The following is a 19,366-nucleotide window of genomic DNA, read 5'->3' on the forward strand; positions in this document are numbered from 1 at the left end:
GTCTGGTCTCAAACTCCAGACCTCATGATCCACCCGCCTCGGCCTCCCAAAGTGCTGGGATTACAGGCATGAGCCACCGTGCCTGGCCTATTCCTGCAATCTTATGTGACTATTGATACAATTTAATTTTCAGAAAATCAAGGAAGATAATTTAGCACTTTAGGAAGCCAAGGCGGTGGATCTCTTGTGGCCAGGAGCTTGAGACAAGTCTAGCCAACTTAATGAAACCCTGTCTCTACTTAAAAAAAAAAAAAAAATACCTGGGCATGGTAGCATGTGCCTGTAGTCCCAGCTACTTGGGAGGCTGAGGCACAAAAATCACTTGGCTGGGAGGTGGAGGTTGCAGGGAGCCGAGATCGTGCTACTGTACTCCAGCAGCCTGGATGACAGAATGAGATTCTGTCTCAAAACCCAAACAACACATACACAAAAAAAGCCATAAAAAACCCATACTAGATGTTATATGAAAATGGACTGGAAGGGGCAAGAGTGGAACCCTGAAGAAAAGGCAATTGTATTAGTTCAGGCAAGAGCTAATGGTGGCTTGAGCTAGGATAGGAACAGAGGGAGCAGAGAGAAGGAAGGTGAGCAGTATGTTAAAAAGAGGAAGAATCAGCCAGGTGTGGTGGCTCACACCTGTAATTCCAGCACTTTGGTAGACCGAGGTAGGCAGATCATGAGGTCAGGAGTTCGAGACCAGCCTGGCCAACATGGCGAAACCCCATCTCTACTAAAAATACAAAAATTAGCTGGGTGTGGTGGTGTGCGCCTGTAATCCCAGCTACTCAGGAGGCTGAGGCAGGAGAATCACTTGAACCTGGGAGGCGGAGGTTGCAGTGAGCTGAGAACGTGCCACTGCACTCCAACCTAGGTGACAAGAGCAAGGCTCGGTCTTAAAAAAAAAAAAAAAATGAGGAAGAATCAATGCAATTGCTGATGGATTAGATATGGTGGTTGAGAGAAGGTGAGGAAGCTAGATGACTCCCAGTCTTTCCAACTTTAGTAACTTGAGTGGCAGGTGTTACCAATTATGGACATAGGTGAAATGAGAGAAAACCAGATTAGGACTAACAGGAAGATGAGAATTAAGAGTTCCATTTTGGCCAGGTGTGGTGGCTCACACCTGTAATCTCAGCACTTTGGGAGGCTAAGGTGGGTGGATCACTTAAGGCCAGGAGTCCGAGTCCAAGACCAGCCTGGCCAAAATGATGAAACCCCTTCTCTACTAAAAACACAAAAATAAGCCAGGCGTGATGGTGTGTGCTTGTAATCCCAGCTATTTGGGAGGCTGAGGCAGGAGAATCACTTGAATCTGGGAGGCAGAGGTTGCAGTGAGCTGATATTTTGCCACTGCACTTCAGCCTGGGCAACACAGTGAGACTGTTTCAAAAAAAAAAAAAAGTTCCATTTTAAGTGTATCAACTTTGTAATTTTCCTGAGACATTCAAATGAAGATATCAAGCAGGTGATAGGCTAATAAGTATAGGAAATCTTGCTAAATAAACTAGAAATTTAGAAGGAGATGCAAATTTGGGAGTCATCAATAAAGAGATATTTTCTGAAGCCATGGAAGTAAATGAGATAAGTGAAGAGTGAAGAGGGTGCAGGTTCAAGTCCTAAGAAACATCACATCTTCCCCCATCCATGCCCACAAGTGTCCACTGAAGGAGCTGAGCTGCTGAACCTCTTTCTGATTCTGAGTCTAGGTAGGTAGAGACTTGCTGGCAGGTAGAGGAAAAGATGAGCTAACCTTTGTGGGAGGCCTCCCTGTCAATTTATTCTTTCACTGAATGCCTTCTATGGGGTCAAGGATATGCTAGGCAACTGCTTAGGGACATAAAAATGAAAGTACATAATCCCTCCCAATCAAGAAATGCTCACCTGTTCGCATAACAATGTAGTATGCCAGCCTAAGCAACATAGCAAGATCTCATCTCTACAAAAATACAAAAATTAGGCAGGTGTGGTAGTGCGTACCTGCAGTCCTAGCTACTCAGGAGGCTGAGGCAGGAGGATCACTTGAGATGGGAGATTGAGGCTGCAGTGAGCTATGATTGTACCACTGCACTCCAGCATGGGCAACAGAGCAAGATCCTGTCTCAAACAACCCAATGTAGTGTGATAAACATTCTAACAGAGGTGTGTATAGGGGCAGTGGAAACTCCGGGATGAAAGCAACCAACATCATCTGCCTGGCCTAGAACTGAAGCAAAACTCACCCAAGTGGTTAGAGCTGATGACTATTACAATGGTGCTCTGAAGCCAGAATGGCTTTCCCCACCTCTGTTTACTTCTGTGTTGTTCTAAAACAAACCCTGTACTTCCTAGGATAGAGATAAAATGATAACAGTTTGGTGAGGGCAAAAAGGAGGCTTTGGTTCTCTGACCATTGACAACAGAGAACAGACCTTTCCAATGAGCTTTAATCAGTCAGGTGTGGGGCGGGCGTGGGGGTTAGAGGAAAAACTAGAAGAGAGTGTTTTATTGCTGTTCACAAAAAAAGCAGTAAAATACTTTGCCCTGAGCTGCGTAAGGGTCATACTCTGTATGATAAGCTATCATTTAACATGAGGAGGAAATTGAAGTTTCACTTCCTTGCTTTTGTGGCACCCCTTGAATTGGGTTGATGACTCCATTCAGTCAGTCAGCATGAGGCCTGCCTTACCAATTTTGTTTTGCAAAACAAAGCCAGTCACGGTCAAACTCAGTTGGTTAATTTCATAGATTAACATGTGAAGCCCCAGGAAAGCAAGGCAGCTGGGACTGCTCTGGCTGGGAAACCATGGGTTAATTCTGGGCCAGCATGGCAGGGAGCTTCATAAGATCTTTTAGCCCCTTGGCACCCGCCCACACCTCACCCCTCCAAAAGCTTCCCTCATTCACCAGTGTCCTGGGGCTGAACTGAAATAATCTCCAGAGTTTGAAGGACAGGGCAGGGTTGAGTGTATTGGATACATTTCCCCAGTGTGTTATGTAACTCTTCTCAGCCTGATTTCTTTAGAACCGCGCTGGGTAGCATGTGTGGTAAAAGAAGCCTGGCTGGAATCTATATGAGCACAAACTGGGGAAAACAAAATTAAAAAAAAAAAAAAAAAGACAATAATATAAAATTTCTTTCAAATCTTGGGCTCCAATAGGGATACCTACACAACCTAAAGAAAACAGTGAAGATGAAAATATTGTTAGAATATTGTTAGAGCTTTACTAAACAGCCAGACATTTCATGTTGCCTCTATGGCTAAGATACTAGAAAAGAATTGTTGACTCTCTTAAGAGGATGATCCAAGCTGAGTTCTGACTCCTTTCTAACTCTAAAATTTGCTGAAAAACTGAGGCTACTTTGGAATATATCATAATCTGAAGTTCTTCAAACTTCTTATTTAGCTAAGATAAATTCCACTGTTTCTGTCTTTCTGAATTCCGATACTTCTGGTGAGAAACGATTCTGCCAATAACACATAAGGCCTATCCAAAAGCCAAGAAAATTTGTACCTGCAAATAAAACTGCCCAAAAAATGAGGCTCATGTTCCAAAAAGAGAGTAAGGTAATATATAATTTTAGTTCCCTGAAGGTTGTCTTGCATTTTTCCAAAAGGACTTATTCCTGAAATCTTTATTTTATTTATTTATTATTATTATTATTTTTGAGACGGAGTCTCACTCTGTCACCCAGGCTGGAGTGCAATGGCGCGGTCTTGGCTCACTGCAACTTTCGCCTCCCGGATGCAAGCAATTCTCCTGCCTCAGCCTCCCAAGTGGCCAAGATTACAGGCACGTGCCACCACACCCGGCTAATTTTCGTATTTTTAGTAGAGAGGGGGTTTCACTATGTTGGCCAAGCTGGTCTCAAACTCCTGACCTCATGATCCGCCTGCCTCAACCTCCCAAAGTGCTGGGATTACAGGCATGAGCCACCGTGCCTGGCCTATTCCTGCAATCTTATGTGACTATTGATACAATTTAATTTTCAGAAAATCAAGGAAGGTAATTTAGTATTGCAGGAAAAATGTTGCTGATGTTGCCACAGATTTTACTATAATGCCATGCTAATTACTTCTTGAGCCTCAAAATCATTGTTATACAAAGAGGGGATTGGATTAGATTGCATGATACATTCCCCCAATTTTTTTTTTTCAAATTCTAAAATTCTATTCTGAGCTTCTAAGTTTCTCTATCCTGACAGTTTTGGTCTTCAGATGATGCCTTGTGCCAATTGCCATATGGAAAAAGTTAGAATGAGTTACTTCTGCTTCCTAGAAATATATAGCCTATAAAAAAGCAATAGTCGGTCAGGTGCAGTGGCTCATGCCTGTAATCCCAGCACTTTGGGAGGCCAAGGAGGGTGGATCACGAGGTCGGGAGTTTGAGACCAGCCTGACCAATATGGTGAAACTCTGTCTCTACTAAAAATACAAAAAAATTAACCAGGCGTGGTGGTGGCGCCTGTACTCCCAGCTACTCGGGAGGCTGAGGCAGAGAATTGCTTGAACCCGGGAGGCAGAAGTTGCAGTGAGCCGAGATTGTGCCACTGCACTCCAGCCTGGGCAACAGAGCGAGACTCCGTCTCAGAAAAAAAAAAAAAAAAAAGCAACGGTCAGGCCCAGCATGGTGGCTTACGCCTATAATCCCAGCACTTTGGGAGGCCAAGGCAAGTGGATCACTTGAGCTCAGGAGTTGGAGACCAGCCTGGGCAATATGGTGAAATCCCGTCTCTACTAAAAACACAAACATTAGCCGACGTGGTGGTGCACACCTGTAATTCTAGGTACTCAGGAGTCTGAGGCAGGAGAATCACTTGAACCCAGGAAGCAGAGGTTGCAGTGAGCCAAGATCGCTCTACTGCACTCCAGCCAGGGCGACAGAGTGAGACTCCGTCTCATTTAAAAAAAAAGCAACAGTCACATGTTCTTGATGTACACATAGTCTAATGGTTAGATTTCGCTTATTTGGGCTGGGCGCTGTGGCTCACGCCTGTAATCCCAGCATTTAGGGAGACCGAGGCAGGTGGACTGCTTGAGTCCACGAGTTCCAGACCAGCCTGGGCAACATAGTGAGACCCCATCTCTACATTAAAAAAAAAAAATTTTTAAGATTTCATTCACTTGAATTTTGTGCTGGAGGAAGTTTGTTTGTATATTATATTTTAAAGGGAGGTGCTATTAAATTAACACCACAAATAAGACTACAGGTGGAGGTTTTGAACTACTTATGACAATAACCTTGTTGAGTGCTGGTTTTCAAGGGGCTCCTGGCATAATGAGTGGCATTCTGGACATGAGCCAGAAACCTGGATTGAGAACCAATTGAGGTACAGCCATTAGCTTGACCTTGGGCACATCTCTTAGCCACCTTGAGCCTTATTTGCTTCAACTATAAATTAAGGGGTTAAATTAGGTGGTTTTAAATTAACTGGCAAACCTTCTTTTCAAGCAGATATATGAGCAAGAGCAAGTAGTAGTTAGGTGTAAATAACAGCATTAGTGCCTTTAGTAATACGGTGAATGAAAAGAGATTTGGAGGTGCCTTCTGAGTGATAAGGGAAAAGAACCTGTGATTTTCAGCCACAAAGAACAATAGCATAAACTAAATAAAGCCCCCAATTCCACTCTATTGATTTAAATACAATAAATCCATTAAATGAAGGAACTTGTTTTGTACACAACACTTAGGTAGCCCCATGAGAAAAACAAAAAGTTTCCCATGTCTGTGAAAAAGCACCATGAAGCAGTGGAAAGGCTTCAGAGGCAGATATAATTGAGTTCAGCAGGGGATTAAAATACATTTTCCCCACTCATCCTAGGTTCATGGCTGAGGCCCCTATAACAAAAGACAGTTCAAAATCCTGGCTCTATTAATTCCTAGGTAAGGCATTAGTAGGATCTTTTTTTTGTTTGTTTGTTTTTTGTTTTTTGTTTTTTTTGAGACGGAGTCTTGCTGTTGCCCAGGCTGGAGTGCAGTGGCACGATCTCGGGCTCACAGCAAGCTCCGCCTCCCGGGTTCACGCCATTCGCCTGCCTCAGCCTCCCGAGTAGCTGGGACTACAGGCACCCACACCACGCCAGGCTAATATTTTGTATTTTTAGTAGAGACGGGGTTTCACCGTGTTAACCAGGATGGTCTCGATCTCCTGACCTCGTGATCCGCCCGCTTCGGCCTCCCAAAGTGCTGGGATTACAGGCGTGAGCCACCATGCCCAGCCAGTAGGATCTTTTAATTTCCAGATCAAATCACTTTAACCTCAGGATTGCTGCTGTGAGAATTAAATAACATAAGTATTAATAAGAGTGCCAGGCCAGGCGTGGTGGCTCACACCTGTAATCCCAGCACTTTCGGAGGCTGAGGCAGGCAGATCACCTGAGGTCAGGAGTTCGAGACCAGCCTGACCTACATGATGAAACCCCATTTCTACTAAAAATACAAAATTAGCCGGGCGTGGTGGCATATGCCTGTTAATTCCAGCTACTTGGGAGGTTGAGGCAGGAGAATCACTTGAACCCAGAAGGCAGAGATTGTGGTGAGCCGAGATCACCCCATTGCACTCCAGCCTGGGCAACAAGAGAAAAACTCCAACTCAAAAAAAAAAAAAAAAAAGTGGCTAGTACAGTGCTTGGCATATAATGAATAACAGCAAATAGTAATCTTTCCATTAATGATGGGAACATAATCCATATATAAATAAGCTAAGTAAAAATACTAAAGGGAAATAATAACAGCTAATGTTGACTGAATGTTTACTGTTTGCCAGTAGGAACTGTTATATACTTTTACATATATTATCACATTTAGTACTCACAACAGCTCTGTGAGATGGGAACTAACATTATCCCCATTTTATAGATGAAGAAACTGAGACTCAGCAAGATTAAGCAAACTTCCCCATTGTCACAGAGCTAGGAAGTCATGGAGTCATGATAAAAACTGCTTTGTTGGGAGACTGAACGAACCTATTCTTGTTTGGGAGGTTACCAGATAATTCACTTTAAAAATACATAAATGTTTGTAAAAACTGCTTTGCTGTCTCCAAAGGCCAAATGTTAAACTACTTCATAATGTACTGTCCAGCACATTATGTCAAGGACATATATTAACTACAAGCCAAGTCAGAATTTAAGTATGAGTAGTTCACAGGCACAAGAGATAAGCATGTATTAAAGCAAAATTACAGGAAATTATCTTGTAGGCTTGAAATTGTATAAACAGAAAAGAGGAGGGTCGTCCAGTGTTTGTGATGTTGGGGAGCAAGGGCAAAGGAAGAGAATGGCTTTAGCAAATGTAGACTGGAATGAGCAAGGGAGCAAACAGACCACTCTAGCTAGAGCAGAGTCCATAAAGGCAGGTACAGGGGAGATTAGTTTAGAAAAATAAACATTAGAAAGATAAGCACTGGCCAGTCTGTGGGAGCCCTGAATATCAGACTAACATAAATATAATTTTTTTAACCATATCAGCTACACACTAGATACTCAATAAGTAATTGTTGATTGTCACAAAGTAGAGAGAATTAATTTCAAACCTAGTTACTCAACGGACATAGGATGTAGGATCTGTTTTCAGTATCAGTACAGGAAGTGTCCATTCAACTTGAGTCCCATGGCCAACTGGAACAGCAACAAATCGCGTTAGTACACTGTTGGTTTTTTTTGTTTTGTTTTGTTTTTTTGAGACGGAGTCTGGCTCTGTCTCCCAGGCTGGAGTGCAGTGGCGCGATCTCGGCTCACTGCAAGCTCTGCCTCCCGGTTTCACGCCATTCTCCTGCCTCAGCCTCCCGAGTAGCTGGGACTACAGGCGTCCGCCACCACGCCCAGCTAATTTTTTGTATTTTTAGTAGAGACAGGGTTTCACCCTGTTAGCCAGGATGGTCTCGATCTCCTGACCTCGTGATCCACCCACCGCGGCCTCCCGAAGTGCTGGGATTACAGGCGTGAGCCACCGCGCCCGGCCAGTATACTGTTTTAAATCCCTCCACTTGGCCGGGTGCAGTGGCTCACGCCTGTAATCCCAGCACTTTGGGAGGCTGAGGTGGGCGGATCACTTAAGGTCAGGAGTTCAAGACCAGCCTGGCCAATATAGTGAAACCCCATTTCCACTAAAAATACAAAAATTAGCCGGGTGTGGTGGCAGGTGCCTGTAATCCCAGCTACTCAGGAGGCTGAGGCAGGAGAATTGCTTGAACCCCAGGGACAGAGGTTGCAGTGAGCTGAGATTGTGCCATTGCACTCCAGTCTGGGCGACAAAGCAAGACTCCGTCCCCCCGGCCCACAAAAAAATATTCCTCTACTTTGTGACATGCTTCATCATTTCAAAATCTTTATAGCAGTTATGTGGAGGTCAGATGCATTCTAAATATAAAGGGAAATGATCAAGATAAGGGCAGGAAAAAAGATGAAGAGGGTTTAAAAAGAATAGAGCTATAAAGAGGAAGAAGAGAAAAGTACTACATGAAGAGAAAAGGGTAGGGAATCCAGTGAAAAGGCCAGCTCAGATGGCTTAGGAGAACTTAAAGCCAGGCCTTAGAGCCAGGTAGCTACCGAAGAATTGAAGGAGGAGGGCACGGGGGCACCCAGAATCTACAGGAAGCTAAACAAAGAGTCTGACTTCCTACACACAATAGTGTGTTTGGGTTGGCACCTTCCATTTTAGCAACAGAGAGATATAATAATATGATTTCACCAAGGGGAAAATACCCTAATAATATTACATTTTAATTTAATTTAGGATACATATTTGTTTCTCACCACAAAGATGACAACGGTTTCAAATATTACATTTTCTTAAATCATCCCTGAGAAGCATGAAGGAATTGATAATGGTTTGCCATTTACATGTTGAACCTGTATCTGTAAAAGCTGCAAACAGGCTAAGTTAAACTAGAACTTAAATTAGATATAGTACTTTATTTTAATTGAGCTTTGAAAGACTGAAGGCTTAAAGTCTAAACATTTTCATCTGAGATGTTTAGTCCATATCCAGTCATCAGATGGTTAGGAGTTTGGCATGACTAATTCTTCACAGTCCATTTGCTAAATGACACATTATAAAAGCAAGCACCACTGAAAAGGATGTGCTTATCTCTAAAGCTCCAACCTCATTGCAGACTGACTGCTTTATATTGGTCCTTGTCTAACCATTTTATGGTACAAGAAGACTCTAACCACATATATATGTTAAAGACTCCTTGAAATGTTCTCACAGTGGCAAGGACCAGAAACACTAAAGTTCAGAGAGGCTGTCCTTCTGGCCCCAACATAAAGGCCGCCCAGAAGGATCAGGATTTTATAATCCTGATTAAGATAAGATGTGTTCTCCTCCCCCTCAAGATGGAGATGCTTATTCTTATAAAATAGCTTAACCCTCTCCATCCCACAATTAGATAACTTGTATTGAGAAGTAACCAGCTCCTAGCAGAACAGTTGAGAATGCTAATTAAGTAAGCTCAGTAAGGCTGCTTTAAAATGAAAAATCCTGAAAATTGAGAGAGATCCAAACTGCAAAGAGTTAAAGGAAGACCCAGAAATTGTGCTTTAGGTTGACACACTGTTGGTAGTTTGCATTTTTCAAAGGCTTTGTCTATTTCATCTAATTTGTTCGATTTATTGGCGTAAAGTTGTTCATAATATTCCCCAATTGTCCTTTTAGTATTTGTAAGGTCTGTAGTGATTTGACAACTATTCGGCTGAATAAGCACAATTGGCTTGAGAAAGAATAAGGTGTGGGGGGCAGTAATTTGAGCCTGCTTTGATAGATCTTATGAAGCATAACTTTTCAAGGAGCATTCTCCCCACCTTGGCCAAAAAAATGCAGATGAGGTTAGTGGAGGTGGGGAATGGAATTTTTTTATGGGTCTAGTGATTGGGCTGTTGGTCTGATTAGCTGCCCATTTGTCTGCAAGTTGCTTTCTCCTCCCATTCTGTGCTCCCTGCCATCACCCTGCAGCTGCTGCCCAGGACGCCTGAGGAAGGAATTCCCTCTGGAGCTGATGGCAGTGGTGCTTTGGAAAGTGCCGGCAGGGGGTAGGCTATAAAAAACAATTTGGTCTGGGAACAAAAGGCATCAATCACAGCAGTGTCATCAACTCTTGATTTGGATGGGGAGAGAGAAATTTCTTGGATCACCCTGGAAGCAGGAAAGGAAGAGGTATCATTTTATTTAGTCATCTCCACTTTCCTATGTACTAGAGGCTCTAATTAAATTAATGGGAAAGCTAATGCATGACTGCTTCACAAAGATTTTTTTCTTTAGTCATGTCCTTTGGTGAGGTGGAAGAAAGCTATATAAAATTGCCAGAAATCATTGGACTCTATCTTTAGAAATAACTTCTCTGTTAAGTAAATTTCTCTCATAAGCCTGGGAGTTTCTGAGATTTAATTAACTTTTGGAACATAATTATGGATCTCAAATGAAAGGTGTAAAGATAATATAGAGAATGTTACTAGTAAAGGGACTAACAAAAACAACCCAAGAAAAGCAATTGAAGTCACAGAAATAGCAAACTGAGAAGAACTGGACCATCTCTGAATCAAAAATCAAATCTTAGACCAGGTGCAGTGGCTCACGCCTGTAATCTGAACACTTTGAGAGGCCAAAGCAGAAGAATAGCTTGAGCCCAGGAGTAAAAGACCAGCCTGGGCAACGTAGTGAGACCCCGTCTCTACAAAAAAAAAATTTTAATTAGCTGGGTGTGGTGGCTCATGCCTGTAGTCCCAGCTACTCAAGAGGTTGAGGTGGGAGGACCACTTGAGCCCAGGAGGTCAAGGCTGCAGTGAGCTATGACAGTGTTACTGCACTCCAGCCTGGGTGACAGAATAAGACCCTATATCAAAAAGAAAAAAATAATAAAAGCATCATCTGAATAGTTCTTATAAAGAGTTAACTGCATAAGAGAAATGGCAGTATTTCCGAGCTGGGAGAGTACTTCTCAAATACTACGTAAGTTTCAAATCAAGCTTATCCATGACGCCCTTAACACAGGACAGACAAGTTATTGCCCTGGGCTCCTTCCTCCAAGCACTATCTTATGCTCCAAAATCTCACACCCACACCCCCCATGCCCATGCCACACACATGCACACAAATAGAAACTTAAGTAGGAATGTCCAGGTTAGACATGTACCTTATATTCTGGCTAAGTACAGGAAGATTGGCAAGAGGCCTGGGAAGAGGGGGCTTCTAGATGCCATCCCAGATCTAAACTTCTAAAGAAAAAAAAGAGGAATCTAAACTTCTGTTTAGTTTCAAGTTGTAAGAGAGCTGCATGCCTGCATGCTTTTTTGGCTCTCTTTAGTTCAAGTCCTGGAGAAAGGAACCAAACAAAGTGACATATCATGCTTAACAAGGATGCCATACTATGATTCAGTGTGATAAAAATGCATTAAGGCACCAGTACTTAACAACCACAAATGCATGCACAGTACTTTGGTAACACCTAACAGGTTATGTTGGAAGACAGACTTCTCCTCTTCTAGTTATTTTGGAAGTAAACAAGAAGGCAGACTTCTCATTTTCCTACTCACCCTATGCTACACTTCCCAGTTCCTGGCCCATGAAGTAAGGAAATCAAATGTGTGCAAAATTAAAGAATTCCATGATAACTATGTTATTTTCCATTTGCATGTGCATTGTCTATCGATCCCTAAAATATATCTTAAATTAGTTTGCTTTTCTCCACTTTTCCCCCTTCATTTTATCTTTATTTATTTATTTATTTTGAGACAAGGTCTAGCACTGTCGCCCAGGCTGGAGTGCAGTAACACAATCATGGCTCTCTGCAGCCTTGACCTTCCGGGCTTAAATGATCCTCCTGCCTCAGCCTCACGAGTAGCTGGGACTACAGGTGTGCACCACTATGTCCGGCTAATTTTTGTATTTTTACTAGAGACGTGGTTTCCCCATGTTGCCCGGGCTGGTCTCAGACTACTGGGCTCAAGCAATTGGCCCACCTCAGTCTCCCAAAGCGTTGGAATTACAGGCATGAGCCACCGCACTCAGCTCCTGCTCCATTAAAAAAAATAAAAAAAAACAAAAAACAAAAAACGAATGGCAGGTCTGGATTGGAGGTGACTACCAGCATGGAATTTTTCTCTTTCTTTCCTTCCTTCCTTCCTTCCTTCCTTCCTTCCTTCCTTCCTTCCTTCCTTCCTTCTTTCTTTCTTTCTTTCCTTCTTTCTTTCTTTCTTTTTTAGATGGAGTCTCACTCTGTCACCCAGGCTGGAGTGCAGTGGCGTGATCTCAGCTCACTGCAACCTCCGCCTGCTGGGTTCAAGCAATTCTCCTGTCTCAGCCTCCCGAGTAGCTGGGACTACAGGTACCCGCCACCACGCCCAGCTAATTTTTTGTATTTTTAGTAGAGACGGGGTTTCACCATGCTGCCCAGGCTCGTCTCGAACTCCCGACCTCGTGATCCACCGGTCTTGGCCTCCCAAAGTTCTGGGATTACAGGCGTGAGCCACCGAGCCCGGCCATCTTTTTTGTTTGTTTGTTTGATATTTTTAGACAGAATCTCCCTCTGTCCCCTAGGCTGGAGAACACTGGTGTGATTATGGCTTACCGCAGCCTTGACCTCCTGGGCTCAAGCAATCCTCCCGCCTCAGCTTCCGAAGTGGCTGGGACCAGAAGTGCAGGCCACTACACCTAGCTAATTTTTATACTTTTTGTGGAGACGTGGTTTTGCTATGTTGCCCAGGCTGGTCTTGAACTCCTGGCCTCAAGTGATCCTCTTGCTTTGGCCTCCCAAAGTGCTGGGAGTATAGGCGTGAGCCACCACACCCAGTTGGAATTTTTTGCTATACACAGTGCTGCCTTTTTTTTTCTTTCCTCCATGACAGAGGCTTTGAATGGGGAAATGACCTCCTAAAGCTGTCACACTGGAATCCTACTGTAAAAATGATTTGCTTTTTCCTATATGTCCTTGGTCATTGCTAAAAAATATAACAATTTATTATTTATCTTTATTTTTAAGATTTTGGTTTGTTCTCCCAACACTGATGCTAAAGGTGTTTTGAAATACAGTGGGCACACAGTCTCAGAAGGAATATGTCCAAAACTTCAGAAAAATACCAACAGTGAGAACTTGCAAAACATCTTAGCCACTGACAGCTTAAACACAGTCTATTAATAAGGAAGTGTTGCCAGCTCTTTAAAGCTGACATTTGTTACAACATTTATTTTTCGTAATCTTTTTTTTTTTTTTGAGACGGAGTCTCGCTCTGTCGCCCTGACTAAAGTGCAGTGGCGCGATCTCCGCTCACTGCAAGCTCCGCCTCCCGGGTTCACGCCATTCTCCTGCCTCAGCCTCCCGAATAGCTGAGACTACAGGCGCCTCTGCCACCGCGCCCGACTAATTTTTTTTGTATTTTTAGTAGAGACGGAGTTTCACCGTGTTAGCCAGGATGGTCTCGATCTCCTGACCTCGTGATCCGCCCGCCTCGGCCTCCCAAAGTGCTGGGATTACAGGCTTGAGCCACCGCGCCCGGCTTATTTTTCATAATCTTAATGTTTCTTTTAATCACAAAAGTAGTTACATAAATGCTGTAGAAAAATTTAAAATACAGCTAAGCAAAAGAAGAAAAATAAAATATTTCTACCATCCAGAGATTATAGATAAAAACGCTTGAGTGGGTATCCTTCTACATGTTTTTCTATACACATTTATTTATTCATTTTTTAATCTAAATGAGAACACATGGCTGGGCACAATGGCTCATGCCTATAAACCTAACACTTTGGGAGGCCGAGGCAGGAGGATTGCTTGAGCCCAGGAGTTTGAGACCAGCCTGGGCAACATAGCGGGACCCTATCTTATTAAAACAAAACCAAACAAAAAACCAAAACCAAATGGGCGTACACTGTGCATATTGCTTTGTAACATGCTTTTTTTCAGCTAACAATCTTTCTGTTTTCTTTTTGTTTTTACATTTTCTTACATTATGCTTTCTTTTCTCTTTTTTTTTTTTTTTTTTTTTTTTGAGACGGAGTCTCGCTCTGTCACCCGGGCTGGAGTGCAGTGGTGCGATCTCGGCTCACTGCAAGCTCCGCCCCCTGGGTTCACGCCATTCTCCTGCCTCAGCCTCCCGAGTAGCTGGGAATACAGGCGCCGCCACTACGCCCGGCTAATGTTTTGTATATTTAGTAGAGACGGGGTTTCACCGTGTTAGCCAGGATGGTCTCGATCTCCTGACCTCGTGATCCACCCGCCTTGGCCTCCCAAAGTGCTGGGATTAGAGGCGTGAGCCACCAAGACCGGCCGTGATTGTGGTTTTTGCTATTGTTTTTTAATGACAAAAACCATAATTGCTTTTGCACCAGCCTAATAGTTATCCAAGTGATTAGTTTAAGATCATCCCCTGGTTCTGGCCATTTTCATTGAACCAAAAAATTATTTATATACTTACACCTTTCTATTTTTTATTTTTTACATCAAACAGGTAATGTGATGATGCTGTAACAAGGTTTGAGGGAAGCATATCTCATACATGAGCATGAAACCAAATCACCATGCTTATGGACTACAAAAGGACCTAAGCCTTTTAAACTAGACTGTCTCAACTGTGCATTAATTATGTATTTAGATATAGCATATGTGCTTGGGAAAATGTATAACTAAACTTTATGTCTTACTTCTCAAACTTAAGAAAAACAAAAACATCTAGCAACATCTTACATCAGTTTTCCATTACCTAGTGTTACATCATTGTTAAAATCATACTCTAAGCCTATATTTTACCTTAATGTTATCTGCTTCATAGAATAGTTATTCCTTTAACACTTATTTTTAAGAAATAAATTTATTTTACTTGTAGTTACTTAAACCCTAGAAATAATTTTTTCAAATAGTAGAAGTACAGCCTTTTACAATAAGATAGTTCATGATTTGTTCTTTTGAGGATTTTTTTTTAAATAAGGTTCTTCTACAATTGGATGGTGACAAAGTTTGGGTTTGTTAGGATTATTTTTCAGCAGCCAATCAGCTAGCCAAATCTATGGGAAAAAAAAAAACAACCTAAGTTAAGAAACAGTTACATATTTCCTTTCAATATATACTATATCAATTGGAAACTTAAACAGTTTTCAAAATCACTTTAAGAAAATGACCATTAAAAATGGAAACATTTGGATTTACATTATGCAAGATCGTCAAGAATAGATCCAAACTGGAAAGAAAGAAGTAAAACTATCTCTTTTCACAGATGGCATAAACCTATATGTGGAAAACCCTAAGGAATTTACAAGGAAGCCACTAGAGCTAATAAATTCAGCAAAGATGTAGGTTACAATACACAAAAATCAACTGTATTTCTATACATCAGCAATGACAGTCCAAAAAAAATTTTTAAATCACTTTCATTTACAGTAGCATAAAGACAAATAAAATGCCAAGGGATAAATTTAACCCAAGAAGTGAAAGGCTTATACATTAAGAACTGTAAAACATTGCTGAAAGAAATTAAAGAATACCTAAATAAATGAGAAGACATTATTTTTCATGGATACGGAGACTTGATATTGTTAAGATGTCAATACTACCCAAAGCAATCTACAGATCCAGTGCAGCTCTTGCCAAATGTCCAACAAGCTTTTTTTGCAGAAATGGAAAGCCAATCCTCAAATTCATATGAAATTGCAAGGGGCTCTGAGGAGCCAAAACAATCATGAAAAAGAACAAAGTTGGAGGACTGACTTGTACTCTCAATTTCGAAACCTTCTACAAAGCTACAGTAGTCAGCACAGTGTGGTAATGACATCCTTATGCCAGACATGCAGACCAATAGAATAGACCTGAGAGTCCAGTGCTCTCTTCGGCAGCACATATACCAAAACTGGAATGATACAGAGAGATTATTAGCATGGCTCCTGTGAAAGGATGATGCACAATTTATGAAGCATTTCATATTTTAAAAAAAGAATGAGAATCCAGGAATAAACCCATGCATCTATGGTCAACAAATTTTTGACAATGATACCAAGCCCATTGGTACCATTGGACTTGGAGAAAGAACAGTCTCTTCAACAGATGGTACTAGGACAATTGGATTTCCACATGCAAATGAATAAAGTTGGACCCCTATACCACACCATATACAAAAATGAACTCACAATGGACCAATGACCTAAATATAAGAGCTAAAACAATAAACATCTTAAAAGAGGCCAGTGACTCACACCTGTGATCCCAATACTTTTGGAGGCCGAGGTAGGAAGATCACTTGAGACCAGGAGTTCAAGACCAGCCTGGGCAACATAGGGAGACCCCATCTCTACAAAAAATTTTAAAAATTAGCTGGGTGTGATAGTGTGCTCCTGTGGTCCCAGCTACTCGGCAGGCTGATGCACAAGAATCACTTGAACCCAGGAGGCAGAGGTTGAAGTGAGCCGAGATGGCACCACCGGACTCCAGCATGGGGAACAAAGACCCTGTCTCCAAAAAAAAAAAAAAAAAGAAAGAAAGAAAATCTTAAAAGAAAACATAAAACACAGGGGTAAATTTTCATGACCTTGGATTTGGATTTCACAATGGATTCTTAGACATGACATCAAAAGCACAAGAAATAAAAGAAAAAATAAATAAATTGGATTTCATCAAATGAAAAATGTTTATACATTAAAGGACATTATCAAGAAAGTGAAAAGACAACCTACAAAATGGAAGACAATATTTGCAAATCATATATCTAATAAGGGTTTAACATCTAGAAATACAAAGAACTTTAACTCAACAAAAAGACAACCCAGTTTAAAAATGGGCAAAGGACTTCAATTTGAATAGACATTTCTTCAAAGAAGGTATACAAATGGCCAACAAGCTCATGAAAAGACGTTCAACATTAGCCATTAGGGAAATGCAGATCAAAACCACCGTGAGAAATCATTTTGTGTTATCTACTAGCATGGCTACAAAAAAAAAGAAAGATAGGTCGGGCGCGGTGGCTCACACCTGTAATCTCAGCACTTTGGGAGGCCAAGGCAGGCGGATCACCTGAGGTCAGGAGTTCGAGACCAGCCTGGCCGACATGAAGAAACCCTGTCTCTACGAAAAATACAAAAATTACCCGGGCGTGGTGGTGTTCGCCTGTAAATCCCAGCTACTCAGGAGGCTGAGGCAGGAGAATCACTTGAACCTGGGAGGCAGAGGTTGCAGTGAGCCCAGATCGCGCCTCTGCATTCCAGCCTGGGCAACAGAGTGAGACTCCATCTCAAAAAATAATAATAATAAATAAATAAAACACAGCAAGAAAATAGTAAGTAATCAATAATTATACATATCTAACATGTATATAAAATACCTTCTAGAAATGTTTATTTTAAAAAGGTTCTCAATATTTGCAGTATTTCTTTTATTTACTTATTTATTTTTTGAGATGGAGTCTCGCTCTTTTGCCCAGGCTGGAGTGCAGTGGCACAATCTCGGCTCACTGCAAGCTCCGCCTCCTGGGTTCACACCATTCTCCTGCCTCAGCCTCCCAAGTCGCTGGGACTACAGGCACCCACCACCACGCCCGGCTAATTTTTTTGCATTTTTAGTAGAGATGGGGTTTCACCGTGTTAGCCAGGATGGTCTTGATCTCCTGACCTAGTGATCCACCCACCTCGGCCTCCCAAAGTGCTGGGATAATAGGCGTGAGCCACTGCACCCAGCTATATTCACAGTATTTCAAAGGACACAATGTCTTAAACATGAAAACTACAGACAATTTATAGAAAAAAAAAATTTTTTTTTGAGATGGAGTCTCGCTCTGTCACCCAGGCTGGAGTGCAGTGGCACAATCTCAGCTCACTGCAACCTCTGCCTCTGGGTTCAAGTGATTCTCCTGCCTCAGCCTCCTGAGTATCTGGGATTACAGGCACATGCCACCACGCCCAGCTAATTTTTGTATTTTTAGTAGAGATGGGGTTTCACCATGTTAGGCAGGCTGGTCTCAAACTCCTGACCTCGGATCTGCCCGCCTTGGCCTCCCAAAGTGCTGGGATTACAGGCGTGAGCCACCACGCCTGGTGACAATATTCTTAAGTGTGAATAAAAATATTTCTTACCAAAGGATCTGCTGGTTTTTGCTTACAAAGCTCTGTGAGTCCTTCAAGCAGAGTTGGCATTATATGTAAATTTAAATAGTCCTTAGCAGCTTGTCCAACTGGAATGGGCTCAACAATCACTGCAAATACAAATGTATTCTCATTGATGCAAACATAATGATTAAATACTATACAATCATTAAAAAGGTTCTTTTTAAAGAACTTTTCTCTATTTTTTTATATGTTTTTTTGAGATGGAGTCTCGCTCTGTTGCCCGGGCTGGAGTGCAATGATGCAATCTCAGATCACTGCAACCTCCTCGTGGGTTCAAGTGATTCTCCCACCTCAGCCTTCCGAGTAGCTGGGACTACAGGTCCGCATCACCACACCCTGCTAATTTTTGTATTTTTATTTATTTTTATTTTTATTTTTTGAGACAGAGTCTCGCTTTGTTGCCCAGGCTGGAATGCAGTGGCACGATCTCAGCTCACTGCAACCTCCAACTCCTGAGTTCAAGTGATTCTCTTGCCTCAGCCTCCTAAGTAGCTGGGATTACAGGAGTGTGCCACCATGCCTGGCTAATTTTTGTACGTTGGGTAGAGGCAGGGTTTCACCATGTCGGCCAGGCTGGTCTCAAACTCCTGACCTAAGGTAATCCGCCTGTCTCGGCCTCCCAAAGTGCTAGGATTGCAGGCATGAGCCACCATGCTCAGCCCTAATTTCTGTATTTTTAGTAGAGATGGGGTTTCACCATGTTGGCCAGGCTGGTCTTGAACTCCTAACGTCAAATAATCTGCCTGCCTCAGCCTGCCAAAGTGCTGAGATTACAGGCATGAGCCACTGCAACCAGCCTGTTTTCTTTTTTCTTTATTTTTTTTTTTGAGACGGAGTTTCACTCTTGTCACCCAGGCTGGAGTGCAGCGGCACAATCTCAGTTCACTGCAACCCCATCTCCCGGGTTGAAGCAATTCTCCTGCCTCAGCCTCCTGAGTAGAACCAGCCTCAGTTTTCAGTTGGGATGTTTCTCTTATTATTTAGACATAGGAGTTCTTTATATATTCTAGTTACAAGTTCTTTATATTATTTGGTGATATTTTTTCCCAGTCTGTTGCCTACCTATCTTTTCATATTTTTAAAAGTTTAACTTTTGTTTATTTTTTTTTTTGACACAGGGTCTTGCTCAGTTGCCCAGTCTGGAGTGTGGTGGTGTGAGCACAGCTCACTGCAGCCTCGAACTCCTGGGCTGAAGCATCCTCTGGCTTCAGCCTTCCAAGTAGCTGGGCCTGCAAGTGTGTGCCACCACACCCAGCTTTTTTTTTCTTTAAGTGTTTAGAGACAGGGTGTCACTCACTATGTCACTCAC

General features: G+C 42.3%; 1 protein-coding gene and 2 non-coding genes across 13 annotated transcripts in view; 1 reads left to right on the plus strand and 2 right to left on the minus strand.

The window, feature by feature from the left end:
* The window catches only part of NME5 (NME/NM23 family member 5), a 59,900-nt gene that overhangs the window by 21,239 nt on the left and 19,295 nt on the right, over window positions 1-19,366 (minus strand). For 4 of the 11 annotated variants that reach the window (XM_055389118.2, XM_055389116.2, XM_055389117.2 and 1 more), the window contains 2 exons: window positions 18,025-18,143; window positions 14,384-15,812 (listed from right to left, as the gene is read on the minus strand). In XM_055389118.2, coding sequence (XP_055245093.1) covers window positions 15,516-15,812; window positions 18,025-18,143 — 416 coding nt within the window. In that variant the 3' untranslated portion in view covers window positions 14,384-15,515. Of the gene's footprint in view, window positions 1-14,383; window positions 15,813-18,024; window positions 18,144-19,366 lie in introns of those variants that run through there. The other 7 variants (XM_063706798.1, XM_063706800.1, XM_019027332.3 and 4 more) reach the window with 3 other exon arrangements.
* On the minus strand, window positions 14,411-14,513 carry LOC115934878 (small nucleolar RNA U13). The gene has a single exon (XR_004070615.1). It is a non-coding gene; the product is annotated as a small nucleolar RNA U13 (small nucleolar RNA).
* On the plus strand, window positions 15,783-15,890 carry LOC115934765 (U6 spliceosomal RNA). Its single transcript, XR_004070521.1, has one exon. It is a non-coding gene; the product is annotated as a U6 spliceosomal RNA (small nuclear RNA).

The sequence above is a fragment of the Gorilla gorilla genome, chromosome 4, assembly GCF_029281585.2.
Source record: "Gorilla gorilla gorilla isolate KB3781 chromosome 4, NHGRI_mGorGor1-v2.1_pri, whole genome shotgun sequence".
Taxonomy (NCBI): Eukaryota; Metazoa; Chordata; class Mammalia; order Primates; family Hominidae; genus Gorilla; species Gorilla gorilla.